At 39.4% G+C, this 18,280-nt stretch overlaps 1 protein-coding gene and 1 long non-coding RNA gene across 4 annotated transcripts; one reads left to right on the top strand and one right to left on the bottom strand.

The window, feature by feature from the left end:
• Positions 1–897: 897 nt before the first annotated feature.
• lnp1 (leukemia NUP98 fusion partner 1) lies at positions 898–16,729 on the bottom strand. Of its 3 annotated transcripts, none has more exons than XM_004068318.5 (4): positions 16,140–16,729; positions 6,766–7,002; positions 4,742–4,843; positions 898–4,523 (listed from the first exon to the last, which is right to left on the bottom strand). In XM_004068318.5, exons 1-4 carry the CDS (start codon positions 16,323–16,325, stop codon positions 4,356–4,358), a joined length of 693 nt encoding a protein of 230 aa, XP_004068366.1. In that variant the 5' UTR covers positions 16,326–16,729; the 3' UTR covers positions 898–4,355. The 3 variants fall into 3 exon arrangements, with proteins under 3 accessions (XP_004068366.1, XP_011472747.1, XP_020558316.1); XM_011474445.4 differs by having other exon boundaries at positions 898–3,555; positions 16,140–16,726; XM_020702657.3 differs by lacking the exon at positions 898–4,523 and having other exon boundaries at positions 4,530–4,843; positions 16,140–16,726.
• Positions 11,051–12,311, top strand: LOC144992049 (uncharacterized). Its single transcript, XR_013655798.1, has 3 exons — positions 11,051–11,184; positions 11,908–12,097; positions 12,177–12,311. It is a non-coding gene; the product is annotated as an uncharacterized LOC144992049 (long non-coding RNA).
• Positions 16,730–18,280: the final 1,551 nt, after the last annotated feature.

The raw sequence follows: 18,280 nt of genomic DNA, 5'->3' as shown, positions 1-18,280 counted from the left end.
CCTACCATGACAAAGCTGGAAAGATTTCATGTAATCCATAGACACCAGTGAGGTTCACAACTCATTGAAGAAAAAAGGTTTAGCACACTGTCTAGTGGGTCTAGATGACCCAACTCCCAACGTTAAAGTGCCTAGGATAGCAGAAGTGTTAAACCTACTTTTAAAAAAAATTAAAACTGGCTGAAAACTTGAGGTTATAAGTGGCTGTAAGGTAGCGGTAGAGTCTGCAAACAGGTGGATGATGGGATGTGGGAATGGGGTTAAAGGTCACAACTCAGGTAAATTTCGAATAAACTCCTCTCACTCTGCAGAAACTATGTCCTAGGAAACGACACAGTTTTTTTTTCTTTTGGTTAAAAGTAGCATACTTATAATTAAAAGACGGCTGTGAACAATTTGAAAATTATCGAAATATGGCTGGAGTGGGACTTTAATATTTGTAGATATTTTAAAAAATTGGAATATACTTAGAGTACGAGTTCAGAGTATTTATGGCAACATTGAGACTTTCACTGATGTGTAGAATAAAATTTAGAAAAGTATTACTGCTATAATTTCAATAAGTTAGGTTATTTTATCTTGTTGTTCACCTTTCGGCACATCCCGTCAGGAGTCGCCACAGGAAATGACTATACCTTTTTTTTATCTTAATTGTGTTATAAGTAATATATTCAGGTATGACTTATTTGTAGTAATAATACATGCTTTTTTTAAAGCTAATGTTATTTGTTTTAGATTCTAGATAACATTTTTCATTATAATACATTTGTAAATGTGTGTTTGGGTGAAATTGTTAACATGTGGTTTTATTTTGGGGTGACTGCTCTGAACTATCTGAATTATGCAACATCAGCTTTCTTGAGGAAATAAGATAAAGCAGAAATATGATCCAAAAAATATGCTTTGAGTTTTTTATTCTTGCATGAAACAGATAGTTTACAAATGATACATCACAGAAGGAAACAATCAAAACCCACAACATCAAGATCCATAATTAAACAAATACAGCAACAAACAGAAAATAAAATAAACAAAAACACTTGTAAAAAAAAAAGTTCATGAGATTTAATGCTTATTAAGATGTTGAACAGCAGACAATCATTGTTCTAGTCAGAAAAACCTAGAAGATTCTAGATGTGTGTGGAATTTTACATTTTGCAGTGTTGGGTAGTCTTCATGACAGCAGTGTGAATGTCTGCAAGGAGCATTGGGATCCAGACCTGGTTGCACCTTTTAGACAGTGTTTAGTCAAAACACATTTTAAGTATGGAGTGTCTCACAGAAACACTGGAAATAAGCAAGAGATTGCACCACTTTAACTGTTTCCCAGTGAAATTTATGGTTTATCAGTAATCAGGTTCAAAACGCCCATTCGTGTCAGCATTTTATTGTTTTGTTTTATTATTTTTTTGTTGTTTAAAACAGATTGATGGTTTGCAATATTTGTCTGCACTTTGCATTAATGTTTATCTGTTTGCTTGTTTTGTTGTCAGGTAACAGATGAAAATCATTTGTTGGTGGATTGGTGGACATTTACAGTCTATTTCACACACAAAAAACATTGCAAACAAAAAGAAAAAAATAATTATATCATAATAACTGTAGCAATATTGTTTTGGCAGCCTTGCAACCATTTAATGGGGAACTATGACAACTTTTCTGGCCGCAGTATGGTTAGTTATATGCAAAGTTTGAAGCAATGTCTGAGGAGGAGTCTTTCCAACAGCTATGATTACAAACATCTTCACACCTCTAATATGTACATTTGAGTCCTTCCCCTCTACATGTTGACCAACTGAACAAAGGGAATTTTTTTATCCTTTGTTATGACTGCAAGTTCTAACAATCTGAAAGGAGCGCCGCGCCAGCACTTTAAAGGGATTTACTTTCCTTTGAATATTTAACATGGGCTTTTTTTTCTATTGGCTACAGTGTTATTACCTTAATAGTAATGTTGCTATAGAAAATGATATGTTGGAACACAGACAAACCAAAGCACTTTTAATAAGTGTGGGTTATTTTTGCAGTATTTATTCTGGCATGCACAGCAACACCAGACACACGCACACTACAACCTTTAAAGTTCCTAAATGGAATGTTTCTGTGTGGCATTTCAGCATTCGAATACTACTAAGCACATGAAAAACAGACTGAAGATTTTCAAATCCAAGGAGAGTCTAATTGACTATTTGTTTACGAAAGAATACAAAGTTTTACATTTATACACAGGAAGAAAAGAACATTTGTCTTGCTATAATAAGCTTTATTCCTTATCTGCAAAGACCAACAAACTGTGTTTTCAGCAGTTCATCTCTTTTTACTGTTAAAACGGACAGTAAACTTTTCTTTTGGCAACAAAAACACATAAAAGAGAAGTTGAAAAACTTTACAATATACAGACAGGTTTACAAGCGAAAGTCTCCAACCCACAAAAACCCTGTGTGTGCTCTGGCGACGCCTTCTCTCTGACGTGTATTTATAGGAGTCTGTAAAGGCATCATGTTGGATTGTATGTTTATGAGAAAAGTCAAATGTTCACTTATGGCAACAAATCATACAAATACACACAACTTCTGGGTACTACGTTGATGAGCCATGGTGCTGAATCAAAGTGTTGCTACTTGGGCGGAGCCAAATTCACAGGCAAATTTGAAGGAGTCTATGCAAGTAGACAAAGATAAATGATTCCAAAACGGGTCTGTTTAGAGAACAGAGCAACTGTCCAGTGGATGTGTTGGAATATTTTAAATCAGAAATGTATATTTGCTAACTTCAATACAAAACTGTCTCAGCTCTTAAGTATTGTTTTGGGTGGAAACTCACCAGTGGTGGGCCGTCGGGGCCTTCAAGGCTTTCTCTGAAGGCCTAAAAAAATATCTGAATCATGTGACAATTATATTTTGTCCATGCATACTCGTTAAATCATTCCAAATAGTCTAACTCACAGTTTAACTCACAGAACAGAAATTCCATTTATTCCAAATGCAATGTGCTGAATTCAAACAAATCCTTAAATGTTAGATTCAAAAGGACTTTATTGTGTTTTTAAGGTAGGTTTTTTCCTCAAAGTGTGAAGAACTTGCAGCAAAATGTGAAGATCGTCAAAGGTGTTTATGTGTTCACTGCAGCTCAAAGTCTAAACGGGAAATTTGAGTCCATTTTGTCCCTAATGTCAAATGTTCCTGTTGGTGTGCTACATTTTAAAGCTGTGGGTAAAGTCTGGCTGATAATCGCTCAGGAACATCTTCACTGCACATTTCATGCACATGCAGGTTGGTTCACAGCTCATGTTTTACTAAAACAAATTAAAGAAAATACAAACAAACAAATAATAGCATATTATAAACCCTGATGGGACACCATCTTCCCCTGGGGGCATGCAGAAGGAGTGGAGGTCTTTGGGAAAATAGGTCACATGAACATGCAGGCACTGCAAGCGCAGGATCATCACGGGACAGTGGTGCGGGATGAAGACCAGTGGAGGGGTTTTATCATGGATACATGGACGCGGCATGTGGGACACGTCTGTTTCTTCCACAGCCACTGCTCCATGCACTGAAACACACCATGAAACTTGTTATTACCCGCACCGGATCCATTTTTCAGACAGGCCATCACTTCTGGTGGATATGGATTATCTATACTGACACCAGGATGTCATTTGCCCACATGGTGTTATACAGTAAGCACGTGCACGATGCGCTCAATACTGACCCCAACACTCAGCTGCAAGGACAACAGTGTCATGTCTGCTGATCACTGTGTGATGCAGGAGTGGAGATCCTCCTGCACATTTGGATTCTAGTGTTCAGTCACTCAAACACTGAAACACGTTAAAGAAACACAGTTTTTTGGTTACTTCCCAGGGACTATAACTTAACACAGGGATATCATTTCTCTGCTCCAACAAGTGAGTCTTTATCATGTCTCTGCCATTTGAATCATGCACTAGAGCATAAAACAGCAGAGGACCAGGATTAAGAAACTCGCTTAATATGCCTGTACACAAAAACAATAAACTTAAAATACATCTTTTATTAAAATGGAAATATGCAGATGCACATATTATTGATAAATACAAGCTAACACTAGCAGGAAACCTTAAAAATTTGTACTCAAATACAAAAAATGAAAAGAAAAAGTAAGGGCAATCACACAAAAATAAATCTTCGTTCTTCCCAGATATTACATTTATCATCCAGCTTTCAATAAAAGAACCTGAGTCAAACTTTAGAATTATCTCTAGCCTTGCATGAACCACACAACATGACATCATGGACGCTCCAGACACAACTCTGATGTTTGCCTGAGGTGGGGAATCCTTCAAACTTTCCAAAGATAAAACTCTCTGTACATCAGCGGTGTCTGCGCAGGGAGAGCTGACGGTGCCAGATGCGCTGCTCCTTCTCTGAGGGCATTTCTTCATCTGCAGACCTTCTCCTCTCACCCCAAGGCCTCCTGACCTGACAGGCAGCTGTTTCGCTGCCTCTGCGCTGCAGACTCTGCTCTAACTTCCGAGCTACCTTCAGCACATACCAGAGGGAAGATTTAAACATCAGTATTGCTCCATTACAGGGGCTTCCAGTTGCTCCATGCTTCTGCACAGATACTGTCGTTTTTTGCCAGATAGCATCATGGATGTCTGGGAACGCGCTGCTGCCATGCTCTGCAGATCTGATGTCTGTGATGCTGCCTTCACATCGGACCTGAGGCGTGCAGCAGCATAATCTGACAGACTTACCTCTTTGTGGAAGCGGTGCGTACACTGAAGCTGTTGAACTCCTCCTCCTCCACTTTTGCACATGTCTTCATGGCAGATCAGGCACACCTTGTTATCGTCACTCTGCAAAAGGCACAGAAAACATTTTCATTTTCTTTAACAGAAAGACCCTAATCTAGTATCTCCAGTCATTTTGCTTTTGAAGCATCAAATCAAGGGCAATCATTGAGTCTCTTTAGTCTGTTTTGAAAAACTGAATGGAGTGTTCCAGAAATCAATGAGGCTCCGAAATGAGATAAAGCTGGCTTTGTTCTCAGAAAAGATCTTGAAGGTGCTTGTCGATCATCTGCTCTGTTTACATCACTTTTTCAATGTTTGGATAGACAAGAACATTTCTACAGCACTAAATGGAAAATACTTTTCAGCCATCCAATTCCTCACTTATTGCTGCAGCAGGTATGTTTTGATGAGATGTGATCTCCATGCAGATTCATTTAGTGCCTGTAAGAAGTTACATCCACAATAGGATTGATTATGAGGGTTACTTTAAAAAAATTAAAAGAATAAACATTTGCAATTTGGTGTTTTTAAAGTTTGTCATTCCATCTTTAACTGCTTTTGTGTTTGGCTTTAAAGGTTGTTTTCCGTTTTGTCCAGTTTTCCTTTTTTATTCTTTGTTTGTAATTTACCTTTGTAATATTTTATAACTGCATTTTTTAAATAATCAACAGGACTTTAAAATGTTTGATAATTGATGCACATTTACAATTGGACAATAGTTAATAGTAATCCAGAATATGTTCACTTTACATTACCATTTGCAATAATTATGTAATTGTGTCATTTCAATTTTCTTTTGACTTATTCACTTCAACTTTATTCTTGACAGTTTTACTTTACTTCTGAAATTATGTCAACTTTCATTTTAAATTCAAGTTTAAGTTTCAACTTTTTCTTTCAAAGCTTTTGAACTTCAGATAGGTCCACATGACCGACTTCATTCAAATTGTTTTGTAATTTTTCTACTTTTGTACTCGTTCTCTATTTTTTAAACCTTATCCACAAAAATGTCAATATGCCATTTTGACATTCTTGTTATATTACATTTTTTAAATTTCACTCATCATTTTATATGTTATTTTTTCCTTTCAAACTATTATTAAAATGTTGATTTTAAGAAAAATCTCTCTATTATTTACTTTGTTTGATCCAAGCAAACATTATTTTTAAAGTTAAAAAATGTACTGTTGTTCATGTTTTAACATTTGCATAATAATTTTGTTCCTCTTCCATCAGGTTTTTTGGGCATCTGGTATCTGCCCTTTTGGGGAGGGGTACTGTAAAGATTCTTTGCTTTAGTTTGGTTTTTCAGTGGTCTTGATTTCGGTCATGTTTTGAGTTGTTCCCTATCAGTCACTCCGGGTTCATGTTGATCATCCACAGCTGTTTTCATTTCTGTCAATTTCTCTCAGCCGAAGTGGCTTGTTTTCACTTCTACCTCATCAGGTCTCCTGTTCTGTTCTGTTCTGCTCTGTCACTCTTTTTGTTGCTCCTATGATTTTTGTCATGTTTCAGTTTTTGTATAAATGGGTTTGGGGTTCCTGACACATCCCTGGCCCGGTCGTGTAAAAGCAGATACAATTCTTTCTCTAAGAGAAAACTCCAGTCGAAGACAGTCAGTATTTCTTTAAAACACACGTGTAGATCTGAGGGACGTGTGAGTTAATGTAACTGTTCCGTAAGAGATGAGCATGTCACCTGTCATGTGGGTAATTCCTGAATGTAATCCTATCAGCACATTAATCTATTGAACCCTGAGGTGTCCTCAGTGCATTGGCATAGCCCTGCTCTTACAATGCAAAAGCCTAATCAGGTTAAGGTGGCACACCTTTAATGCCCTTAAATACTCTGCTGCTATTAAGTTCCCTAATCTTCAACCGCCTGTTTACACACTAGGCAGACTGACTTATCCAACATTTTTAAAGGCAACCTGTTAAAGAAAGGCAGTAAAAATCTGTGAATTTGGTTCTGGCAGTGATGCTCACCAGAGACATGGTCCTCTTGTCACTGAGCTGAAGTCTTTTCTCAAAGGACTCTGTGATCTCTGGGATGGTGGTGATGCGGTTCTCTGGATTGGCGGTCCTCGGCCGGTTGTCTTCCAACGACTGACGGCGAGAAGCTCTGGGGTGAGGCCTGACCTCGGCCTTCTCATCTCTTGTTCTGGGAGCAGGGGCCATTGTTGCCGCATGAAGCTTGTTTAACTTCATTGCATCTAATTGTGACTGCAGAGAGGGTTACACGGGGAGAGCAGCATGGGTCATTATGTCATAATACATGACATAATGTCATTAAAAGGAAAGAGTATTTTTGATCTATGCAGTTCAAGCCACGAGGGCATTCCTATGTCTTAAAAACAATAATGCGTAATATATCCAAATACATTTTTTCATCAGCTTTACTCTAAATATGAAGGATTTTACTCAAGTCATTGTGGCATATTCCAGAAGTATTCGTCTATACTAATTATTTTTGCTTTAATTTTCCAAACATGTGGTCTTTTCAGTTTTATTGAAACATTTTTTGTTTGTTTTTGTTTTCAATTATTATTGGATTTTTCCATCTTTTTAGTAGTAGTTCTAAAATAATTGCAAAAAAAATTAAACTCAGCCCCTAAAACTGAATAATAATTTTATTCAACATGATACACACATTTTTACTTACTCTTAACATTAAATAATTTTGTTCTTTAACTTTCCTAAAAGAAAATGTATGACTTTACATTTGTCATTTTAATGACAAATGTAATTTTAATCTTTTTGATATTATTTATAATATTTAAATTTCTCCCGTCTAATTTTTACTTCCATCCTTGAAAGAATGCAAAAAAATGTTGAGTTTTGAGCCACGAATGATGGCACTGTGGATTAAAAACAGAGAGGAGCAACAACTCATTACACATATAATAAAAAAGTAACCCACCTATTTTTATAGTTTAAGGTTCTGAAAAAAACAACACCTGATGTGGTATTAGGCTTAGAATTATCTCATGAAGCAGAGCATACATCAAAAAAGGGTGGTTGTAAAGCAGCAAAAACATTGATCCCACTCCCCAAAAAACAAATGAGCTGTAGCCAAATGCAGCTCAGTGCAAATGTTCTCCATGATCAGCATTCAGGATTCCAGGAGGTTTCTTGTAGGCTGGTGGTCAACAATGCAGCTGAAAAGCAGCAAACGTAAAGAGAAACAAATATGGCTGCATCTGTCTTTACATTTGTGTCAGTTAAGATGTTGTTGTTCACCTTTTCAGCACCAGGGGTCGCCACCTAGAATCAGCGTTCACTGATCTGCACGTTATGTTTGGCAGAGTTTTATGCCCGAATGCCCCTCCCTGTAAGTTTATCCGGGCTGGGGACCGGCACAGGGGAACCCAGACTTGGGCCCCCTTGTGGCTCCCGCTTCTCCACCTGGCTGTGGTTCCTGTCTCTGGCTCAATTCGCGCCGCCGACTGTCCCCCCCAGCTCCATCTGGATGAAGCTCGTCTGCTGGACTTTAAATATGTAGTTGTAGGGTTGGATAAGTTAATTCTTCTCTAAGAGTTCTGGTAAATCACCTGTCCGTCCTGGGGGAGGATCCCTCCTTCATGTGGGCACCAAAGAGGTTTTTTCGTTTTTTCCTGAATCCATTTTTTTAGGAATTTTTCCTTTCCGCGAAGGGCAGGGATGTCCAGTTTAGTCTAGTCAGTTTGTTAGTTCAATTTAGTATTTTCCTATTAAATTCTATGCATTCATGATCCTTTTGATTTTATGTTTAACTTTTTCAATTACCGATACGAAGCCCATCGAGTCGAGTGTTGTTGTGAATTTGGGCCATAAAACTGAAATTGAATTGAATTGAATTACATAGATTGGCAGCAGCGTGAAGGGTTCTTGACCAAGAACCCACAGTAGACGAAGCTCCCTGCACACCCTGGGAAATTCCGAATTTCAAATTTATGACAAAAATCAACTGGACAAAAACACAGCATGCCAACTTTCAAGCATGGAGGTGAAAGGGTAGTGATCTGGGAGTTTGCATTGCAGTCACTGTTGCCAGAATCAGCTCACTCATCAATTAGTCTTCCTCCGAGCCAATAGCTAAAGTGCTCCCTTTCTTCACAGCCAATCACAATCAAATTCCTTCCTTTGAGTTCATAGAAGTTTGTGTATCCCAGACATTTCGTCAGCCAACCTCCAGCCCGTCTCAATCCCCATCAGTGTCTGGGTTCTGGGGGTTCTTCACCTGGTCCCAGGTAATCCCGAACACGCAAGATGTCTCCAGCCCAGAGGCAGACCGCCAAAGACTACGGACTGTTTCCCGCACAAATTCCTTTTTCTCTGTTGGATCTTTCAATGACACTTTCAAAATCTCTCTCTATTGAACTGTAGGAAGGTTTGCCTGATCATTTCATTTCATGTTCATTGTTTTCATGAAAAGAATTCTGTATTTATAAGAAATATGTAAAATCTTTTGCGATTTCATGGTTAATTTGTGATTTTAAAAAAATCTGTGAAAAGCCCTTGGACTAATTTTTGTCACCAAGTATGAATTTTGAAAAACAGATGATAGCAGAAAAGAATAAACCATAATATTTTACCAAGCACTAACCACTTAAAAAGGATCATCTGGATATTTCTGCAGTTTTTAAACAGAAATTCACATTTGTATGGTTGACCGTTCTCTTGCTCAGCTGTTTTCCTCACTGCAATTGATCAAACATGAATGGAAACTCAGAAGATTTCAGAGTTTGATTGGGGAATCTTAAAAGTATTATTAATAATTAGCTAATATGCTCAATTCTAACATGATAAATCCGGGGTAGGGATTTAAAAACATTTGTTTTAAACAATAATAATAATTTTACAGATTGTTTGCTAACACCATAGTCATATGAACCTCCATGGGGGGGGTTTGCCCTGTGTGGGTGCAGCAGGTTTTTGGGGTTTCCGGGCCTGTAGAGGTGCAGCTGCATCTTAAGGGGAGCACAGGTGTGTCTTGCAGTTCCCTCAAGGCTCATGTGGCCACTTTAAGGACAATAAACCCACCCTTGTCATGCATGGGGTAAGTGTATCATCAAGTATCTGTATGGATAGGTAAGTTGCTCGCACCTATGATGTACGGGTGAATCTGTCATACGGTCCCTTTACGCTGCACTCTAGACTTCAGTAAAGTGCAAGTACTGGCTCCTTACTGACCACGTACAAATTTTGTCCAGGTGATTTGCCATCTATCTGTTGTGTTGGGGGACCCTAATGCAGAGACGTGAGGCAGACAGTTCCAAGAACAAGGGATTCATTAGGATAACAGAAGGTGCTGCCGAGCAGAGAAACCAAAGAACCAACTATCGTGGTAACCAGGCAGACAGTATGGACCAGCCATAGAGGAAGGCAGTGACAAGACTTATATAGTGACAGGACTGACAAGAAGACACAGGTGCAAACGATCAGGGGACACTGAGACAAGGGAAGTCAAAGTCAAACTACGACAGGCAGGGAGAACCCTTCACAATAAAACATGAAGCAGAACTAAGGAATACGGAACCCTAATCCCAACACTATCCATCTATCTTCTTCCGCTCTTCTAGGATTGGGTCACGGGGCAGCAGTCTAAGCTAAGACGCCCAGACTTCCCTCCCCCCAGCCACTTCCTCCGTCTCCTCTGGGGGGACCCTAAGGCATTCCTAGGCCAGCCAAGAGACGTAGTCTTTCCAGTGTGTCCTGGGTCTTTCCCAGGGCCCTACACCTAGTGGGATATAACCAGAATATCGGCCAGGAGGCATCTGGATCCGATGCCCGAGCGACCTCAACTATGAGGTGCCGTGTAGGACATTATTCAGAATTAGCATTCACATACACATGTGAAATCTCTCACACACACTAGTGAAATGCTTGTATACATACAACTGAAAATGTATTCATTCACATACACATGTGAAATCTCTCACATACACATGTGAAATCTCTCACATACACATGTGAAATGCTCTCACACACACTACTGAAAATGCTCTCACATACACATGTGAAATGCTCTCACACACACTACTGAAAATGCTCTCACACACATTACTGAAATCCTCTCACACACACTACTGAAATCCTCTCACACACACTACTGAAATCCTCTCACACACACTACTGAAATCCTCTCACACACACTACTGAAATCCTCTCACACACACTACTGAAATCCTCTCACACACACTACTGAAATCCTCTCACACACACTACTGAAATCCTCTCACATACACATGTGAAAATCCTCTCACATACACATGTGAAAATGCTCTCACACACACTACTGAAATTTTCGACAGAAACGGAAGGCATTTCAGTAGAAACGGAAGTTGGCTGATTATCGCGAGATAATCATTCGTCTGAATCATTCGAAAATGGCAGCCGGTTGCGCAAGGAAAACCACCGAAACGTGTAAGTATATTAAAAAATATCCAGTATCTGTTGTAAAATATATTTGTAAATACTTAGGATGATGTGTTTAATATGTTATATTCCTCAATCAACAACCTAGATTGTTTTGAAGCTCATCAATTTCAGTAATGCTAAAGCTAACGCTAACGCGAATTAGCGCCGAAGGCTAAAAACAAACGCTAGATATTACATCAAAAAGCAGTGACTTCTAACCGTAGTCACAAGTTATTAACACATGTTTTAAATGTGTTCATATATGTAAGGACAGACGAGGATGAGGAAAATCCGATCCATTTGCGGATGGAGAAAGATAGCCTGTTTGTTTTCAAGCTAGCTCGTGCCAGATGGGTAGAGACACATGATCAGATTTGACTTCATTTTAATAAACGGTTAATCGTTGTCGTACTGGGTTAAAGGTTTATGTTAAAGACCCAGAAGAGAGAGGGGGAAAGGGCTAGAAGGGAGGAACAGCGACAGGAGAGTCTGTTAAGTTTACTTGAGTTGAAATTATTGTTCTAAAATGTAATGCAGCCATTGTTTTTCCAATTTGTTTAATAAATGTATGAACAAAAATGAATAATTTACATGTATTATTTAAATCTGAGCTATTTTTAACAATCTTAAAAGGATTTTCATATAAATATCAGATGTACATATTTAGAATTTCGTTTTATATGTTAATATTTATTTTTATACATGTTAACAATAATCCTGGTCTTCTAGAGTCATGTGTGTCACAGTTGGAGCTGAAAGGAAAGCAAAGATTTGTCCTTGCAGACAGACGTGACTCTGCTCGTCCTGCATGTTCCTGGTGTTGTCCTGCTGTGGCTCAACATCTGTGGCTAAGCAGTCGCCTTTGCTGATGCACAGAATGTGCAGAATTGAGCTGCAGGCAATGATTTTCATTGCAAAGGTTGGTTTTACTTCCAGTGCCCCCAGAAATATTGCTCTCTTCCTCATCTTTATCATGCCAAATGCTCTCTTCACAACAGAGCGTGTTCTGGAGTGGTTCTGGTTGTAACTGCCTCAATGGCATTCCTCATGGGTTCCCTGTAGGGTGTCAGCAGCATGATGGGATGTGCAATGCAGGGATACCCACCATCACCCAAAAGGATCCTTCAGGTGGGTTTGTTTGATTTACATAAATTGGGCTTTTACGTAGAACCTGTGAATCATGGATTGATCCTGGATTCTCAACAAAAATATCTATAAATTTGGCATTAGAGTCACATACAGCATGCATTTTAATGGAATAAAAAAGCTTCCTGTTAAAATAACAAGCTGCATTTTCTTTTAGGGCCTTTATTCTTATGTGGCAGCCATCAATGCTCCTTGTGACCCTTTGGAAGGAGAAAGACCAAGCGAGCTGCTAAAATCCAGAGGCGACTTATGGTAGTTCATTCCCACTGGGAAGCTGGGTGACCCTGCTCATCAGCTGGAGGATGCGGTCTGCCGTCCTGTGGACAACATCGCTCACGGTGGACCGTGTCATGTCAAAGACTCTGGCTACCACACTGTAAGATGTGCCACATGCCAGCCAGAAAAGAAACACCAGGACGTCAGTCTCCTGTGACCCCCCAGAGTGTGAGGAACCCGAAGCTGATGCTTCAGGACCATCGACCCAGATGCTCGATGGTCCTGCGGGTCAACCGAAAATCCAGTCTTGTGTCGGACTGACCGTCAGCGTAAAGGGCCAGGACAGACACCTTTGTGTTGGTAAAGCAGTAGAGACGTGGAAGACCCTGGAAAATGCAACATTAATTATTTCATTGAGGAAATTAAATCACATTTTTTTAATGTTTCTATTTATTTTGATGTCTTACATTTTAGATTATGAAGTATTTATTAATTCTGGAAAATCTCGTGGTTTTTATTTGGCTGGGTTTTTGGATTTTCATTTAAACTTTTAAAAATGAAAGTTTTTGTTTTGTTTTTGTTTAAAACAAGTGATATGGTTTGACTCTTAATAAAAAATTCTAAACTTTGAACTCACAAGTGTTTCATGTAATTGGACTACACAACTCACTTGAAAAAGAATGTTAAACTCTTACCCAGCAGACTGTGTAACCTTGAGCATGATTAGTAACAAAGTTTAAGTTAAAGTTTAGGTTTAACTAAAAAAAAAGCTTTAAGTTTAACTCACAAGTTATTCTGTCTGGTCAGGGCATCCAGAGGAAATCTTCTGAGATGTTTGCTTCTCCTTGCCGTCCTGTGATGCTGCATATCTGCTCGTTTTCAGTTTGATCTCACGAAAAACGGTTGAATTATTGCCAGGAACACGGACAGATTCATTTTCAAAGCCATTTTCAGTAAGGTGTAAGAAAACTACAGAAAAAAATGCCTCCTTGCAAGAGCCCGTTAATCGTTCAGTGGCACAAAAACAAAATAAATATTGGCATGAAAAAATAACTTGGGGGTTTATTTATGAACAAATACATTAAATCAACACCAAAGTGTTTGTAATTTAATTATTTATAAATCAGTCACGTTTTCCATGATCAGAACACAGCAGATTCATAAATAGTCTCTGTAAAATGTTCATATTTATTATGTTTTTACTCTGACAAATAAGTGTCATTCTCCGCGTTAAATAGGAGTAGTTCGCCTCCAGACCAGGTGGTGGCGGTAATGCGCCACTTTGTTTCCGTGTCAAGCGCTTTATGAACAACACCCAAAAGAAAAAAGTACTGAGCACGGGTGTCTGAATTGCTTTTAAATTCAGAGAACTATATAGAACTATATAGTTCTGCACTATATAGGGTTTTAGTAGTTAGGGATCAGGGCAGGAATTCGGACACAGGTTCATTTCCACTGAAATGCCTTCAGTCGAGCAACTTCGTTTCTAAAAATAAAGTAAAAAAAAAAAACGTTGTTTCTACTGAAATGCCTTCCGTTTTTATTGAAATTTTCACATGTGTATGTGAGAGGATTTTGGATAGTGTGTGTGAGAGCATTTTCAAATGTGTATGTGAGAGGATTTTCACATGTGTATGTGAGAGGATTTTCACATGTGTATGTGAGAGGATTTCAGTAGTGTGTGTGAGAGGATTTCAGTAGTGTGTGTGAGAGGATTTCAGTAGTGTGTGTGAGAGGATTTCAGTAGTGTGTGTGAGAGGATTTCAGTAGTGTGTGTGAGAGGATTTCAGTAGTGTGTGTGAGAGGATTTCAGTAGTGTGTGTGAGAGGATTTCAGTAGTGTGTGTGAGAGGATTTCAGTAGTGTGTGTGAGAGGATTTCAGTAGTGTGTGTGAGAGGATTTCAGTAGTGTGTGTGAGAGGATTTCAGTAGTGTGTGTGAGAGGATTTCAGTAGTGTGTGTGAGAGCATTTTCAGTAGTGTGTGTGAGAGCATTTCACATGTGTATGTGAGAGCATTTTCAGTAGTGTGTGTGAGAGCATTTCACATGTGTATGTGAGAGATTTCACATGTGTATGTGAGAGATTTCACATGTGTATGTGAATGAATACATTTTCAGTTGTATGTATACAAGCATTTCACTAGTGTGTGTGAGAGATTTCACATGTGTATGTGAATGCTAATTCTGAATAATGTCCTACACGGCAACTCATACTCAACTGTCTCCTCTCGCTGTAGAGGAGCAGCGGCTCTGTTCTGAGCTCTCTGTGGGTGATTGAGCTTCTCACCTTATCTCTAAGGGAGGGCCCAGCCACCCCGCAGAGAAAGCTCCTTTTAGCAGCTTGTATTCATTCGGGACCTCGTTGTTTCGGTCATGACTCAGACCTCATGACCATGGGTGAGAATGAAAGTTTTTGTTGGACAAGAAGATCTGCATGAAAAAAAGATGATCTTTTTTCTGTGAACTGCACAGAATCACAATATCCTCTGATAACTTGTTAGAAAAATCCCCCCCTTAATTATAGCTAGCTCTTGACCTAAACCAGCCTGTTGACTGGTAGTAATCTTACAGTTGTGTTTTAAAATGACTTCCAATCAGAGCGTTATGAGCTGATTTCATGTCATGGTTTCCTTTCATTTGTGTTGGTCTGATGGCAGAATTGGAATTTCTGACTTGTGTGGTGTTATTCTGGAGGAAAGGCCGGAAACAAAACATTCCTCCGATTAGAGGGTTGGAAAATTCTCCAAACAGGAAATACTCTTGAGTAGATGTACTGTGAAGGAATCAGCTTTGGTGACCTTTTTAAACTCCTGACTATTTCAATCGGCCACAAAAATCTATACTTGACCTCCAAAGCCTTTTTTTTTTTAAGATATTCCTGTTGAGATGTTGATTCCTGGTGAGCTTTTCTTTCCCTCCTCCAGATCATTTGCAGCTCTCACGCTGTCTGTATTTTTCAGCAAACTGTGTCAGGGGTCCAAGTCACCTTTGACCTCTCCGTTTTAGAGTATCTAGTCAAATGTTTTCCAATTGGAACACAGTTCTACTTGAATCCAACTTGTTTGCTTCATTTTAAGCATTGCAGCTGAAGAGATAAACATGAGCTGACAGATGATGAACAGAGGAAAGCTTCATTCTCCTGCACACATTAACTCACTAAACAAAACTGTAGGTAGAACATGCAGTTAGAAAAAAGTAAAAAAGCTTTTGCATAAATCTATTATTGTCCTGATCTATTTTTTGTCAGTTTTGGGACTATCTCAAACCTGTTTTGTATTTAGTTCTTGTTTCCGAAAGGTCTGCAAAGTTTAAATGAATTGAGCAGTTTTAGTTGTTTTGCAGAAATTTCTTCCATCATTTGTTGACATAAAATGTTTATAAAGCACCAGATAATTCCTGTCTTTTCCGCAGTGATTCTGGAAATAAACACACGTCAACTTCCGCCTTTTAACATGAACAGTGTCAGCCGCTCTGCTTCATCAGATACATCAAAGCTTTTGTTAAATGTTTAATATCAGAGACACGGTGTATAGTTATAGTGAATGCATGGCCACAGACGGTGACAGACGGTGCTCAGAACCCTCAGCAGATGCTCCTTACCACAGTGGGGAGGGATGCTCGCCGGTCAACGTGCGTCTTGGAGGGCCTCCGGAAGCTGCGCTTCCTGTCTCTGGAGTGCGCGGCTTCTGCCCCGTGGCCCCAGTAACTGCTCATCCAATTGGTGAAGTTGCCATCGTCGTCCTCGTCGTTGTCCATCACGATGGCAGGCAGGAGTCTGAGAGACATGCTGAGGGGTCGTGCAGGCTGCCTCTGTGTTCGGCAAGTCCCAGCGGAACAGACTCAGATGTGATTCCAGCTCACTGGTGCAGAAGGTAAAGGCAGCTCTCGGCTGACCCAGTATCCCTGTGGCTGCTCCACCAGACGCTACGCCCCCACACCAGAGAGGTAACTCTCCTCAGTTAGTCCCTCCAGAAGAGTTGTAGACGTTATTCTTGGATGATCCAAAAATAATACAGCAGAGCTTTTTCTCAGCTCTTGAAATAAGAAAATCCTCTGTAATCCTTTTAGGGCTGCTGTTAAAGAGTAAATACCAAGTTGGTGGGAACAGGCAGGGGGGTGGGAGTCATGGAGGAACCACCGGTGTTTTGGCAGTCAGAGGCTGATGTGGCAGCAGCTTTTAATCTTTCCATTACAGTCGCGGGCCTGGGGGCAGACAACTGAAACTCCAATTTTCCCATACTTTCCACTCTCGGGCTGCATCAGACATGTCAATAATTATGGAGTGAAGGCAGCTCTGTCCCCCACAGTCTGGGGGGGGGGGGAGCTTGGCTTTATATAATAGAGGGAAAACAGAGAGTATTAAGCTGCATTCAAGTTTTTTCATGTCAATTCTGATGGTATTTCCACTTCAAATTCCATTTGTCACATTCATAGACATACATAGTACAACATCCAATCAAACGTTTTGTAACCAGAACTCATAAATAAATAAATAGATAAATAATTAAAAAAAGGACATTTCTTTAATAAATGTGTTGGTTTAATGGTCGGCTTTTTTGTCTCAAATACTGACAGAGTTCAGTTCAGCTGTTGCACAAAACGGAGTTTGTTTCAACACTGATGACTACAGAAGACAAAGTTATGGAAAAAAAATGACACTCCAAAGAGAAAGGACTTGGATAAAACAACTCCACTTGTCGTGAAACTGCAAAGATCTAAATGCTGATGACTGTCCTGACAGTTGAAGGGAAGTATTTTGGCCAAACAGTTCATGCAAGATGTCATGTAACGTCCAGCCAGCGCCAAGATTACGCTAATCTGCTGTCATGTGAAAGATGAGAGTCGACAGAATAAAATAGAATAGAATAGAATAGAATAGAACAGAATAGAATGCCTTCATTTTCATTATACATAGTATAAGGAAATTCAGAAACTCTTCAATTCAAAGTGGACGCATATTACAAACAAATAAACATAATTTTTAAAAATAGCACATAAAAAATGTGCAACACATTAACAAAATGGCAAAGAGGTCTGTGCGTAAAAATGCTCTGTTTTCATGCAGACTTTTCTCTGTGGTGATTAACTTCTTTTGAAAAGCCTCTGCAGAAAACAGAGATGCTCGGCAAACATGCCTTTGCAGAAGCTGACAGTAAAGCAAGCAGTGAAAGAACAGGGCAACTATTTAAATGATAAAACATGTTAAATATTCTCTACCCTGGCACCTTGGTAAAGGTAGCAGCACAAATCACACAGAGGACCAGCTTATCACTATTTGGAAAGCTATCCAAAACATATTTAGTGTTTTAGCACAAAACTGTGACATGTTACTTTTTTTCAAAATCAGATTTAATAACTCAATGTGAGTAATTATTTTTTGCACACTATAAATACACTTATTTTTAATTCATATTTGGCTCTCCACACCAGGACCTTAAAAATGCAGAAACCTGTAGTCTAACCCTTTTTATAAACGAAAAATCTGCGAAATTAGTTTAACTTGGGGTGGCCGTGGTGCAGCGGTAGGGCGGTCGACCCATGATCGTAAGATTGCAGGTTCGATTCCCGCCTTGCACGCCCATGAGTTGAAGTGTCCTTGGGCAAGACACTGAACCCCACCTTGCCTTTGGTGGTAGGCGGGCGCCTGTGTTTGGCAGTGGAGCTGCCACCAGTGTGTGCACGTGTGAATGGGTCTGTGACTGTAAAGCGCTTTGTCCTTGTAGGAAGAAAGGCGCTATATA

The sequence above is a fragment of the Oryzias latipes genome, chromosome 4 (assembly GCF_053564925.1).
Source record: "Oryzias latipes strain Hd-rR chromosome 4, Olatipes_Hd-rR_3.1".
In the NCBI taxonomy this organism is placed as follows: domain Eukaryota; kingdom Metazoa; phylum Chordata; class Actinopteri; order Beloniformes; family Adrianichthyidae; genus Oryzias; species Oryzias latipes.
This window is presented reverse-complemented; position numbering and strand designations above follow the sequence as displayed.

What these genes read in the sequence shown, in the direction of transcription:
- lnp1 (XM_020702657.3), bottom strand. Translation starts at nt 16,325, where the DNA reads ATGTCTCTCAGACTCCTGCCTGCCATCGTGATGGACAACGACGAGGAC. An exon ending in GAGCATCCCTCCCCACTGTG is followed by an intron (nt 7,003 to 16,139) that starts GTAAGGAGCATC and finishes CCCTCTCTGCAG; the next exon opens with TCACAATTAGATGCAATGAA. An exon ending in ACAAGAGGACCATGTCTCTG is followed by an intron (nt 4,844 to 6,765) that starts GTGAGCATCACT and finishes TGCCTTTTGCAG; the next exon opens with AGTGACGATAACAAGGTGTG.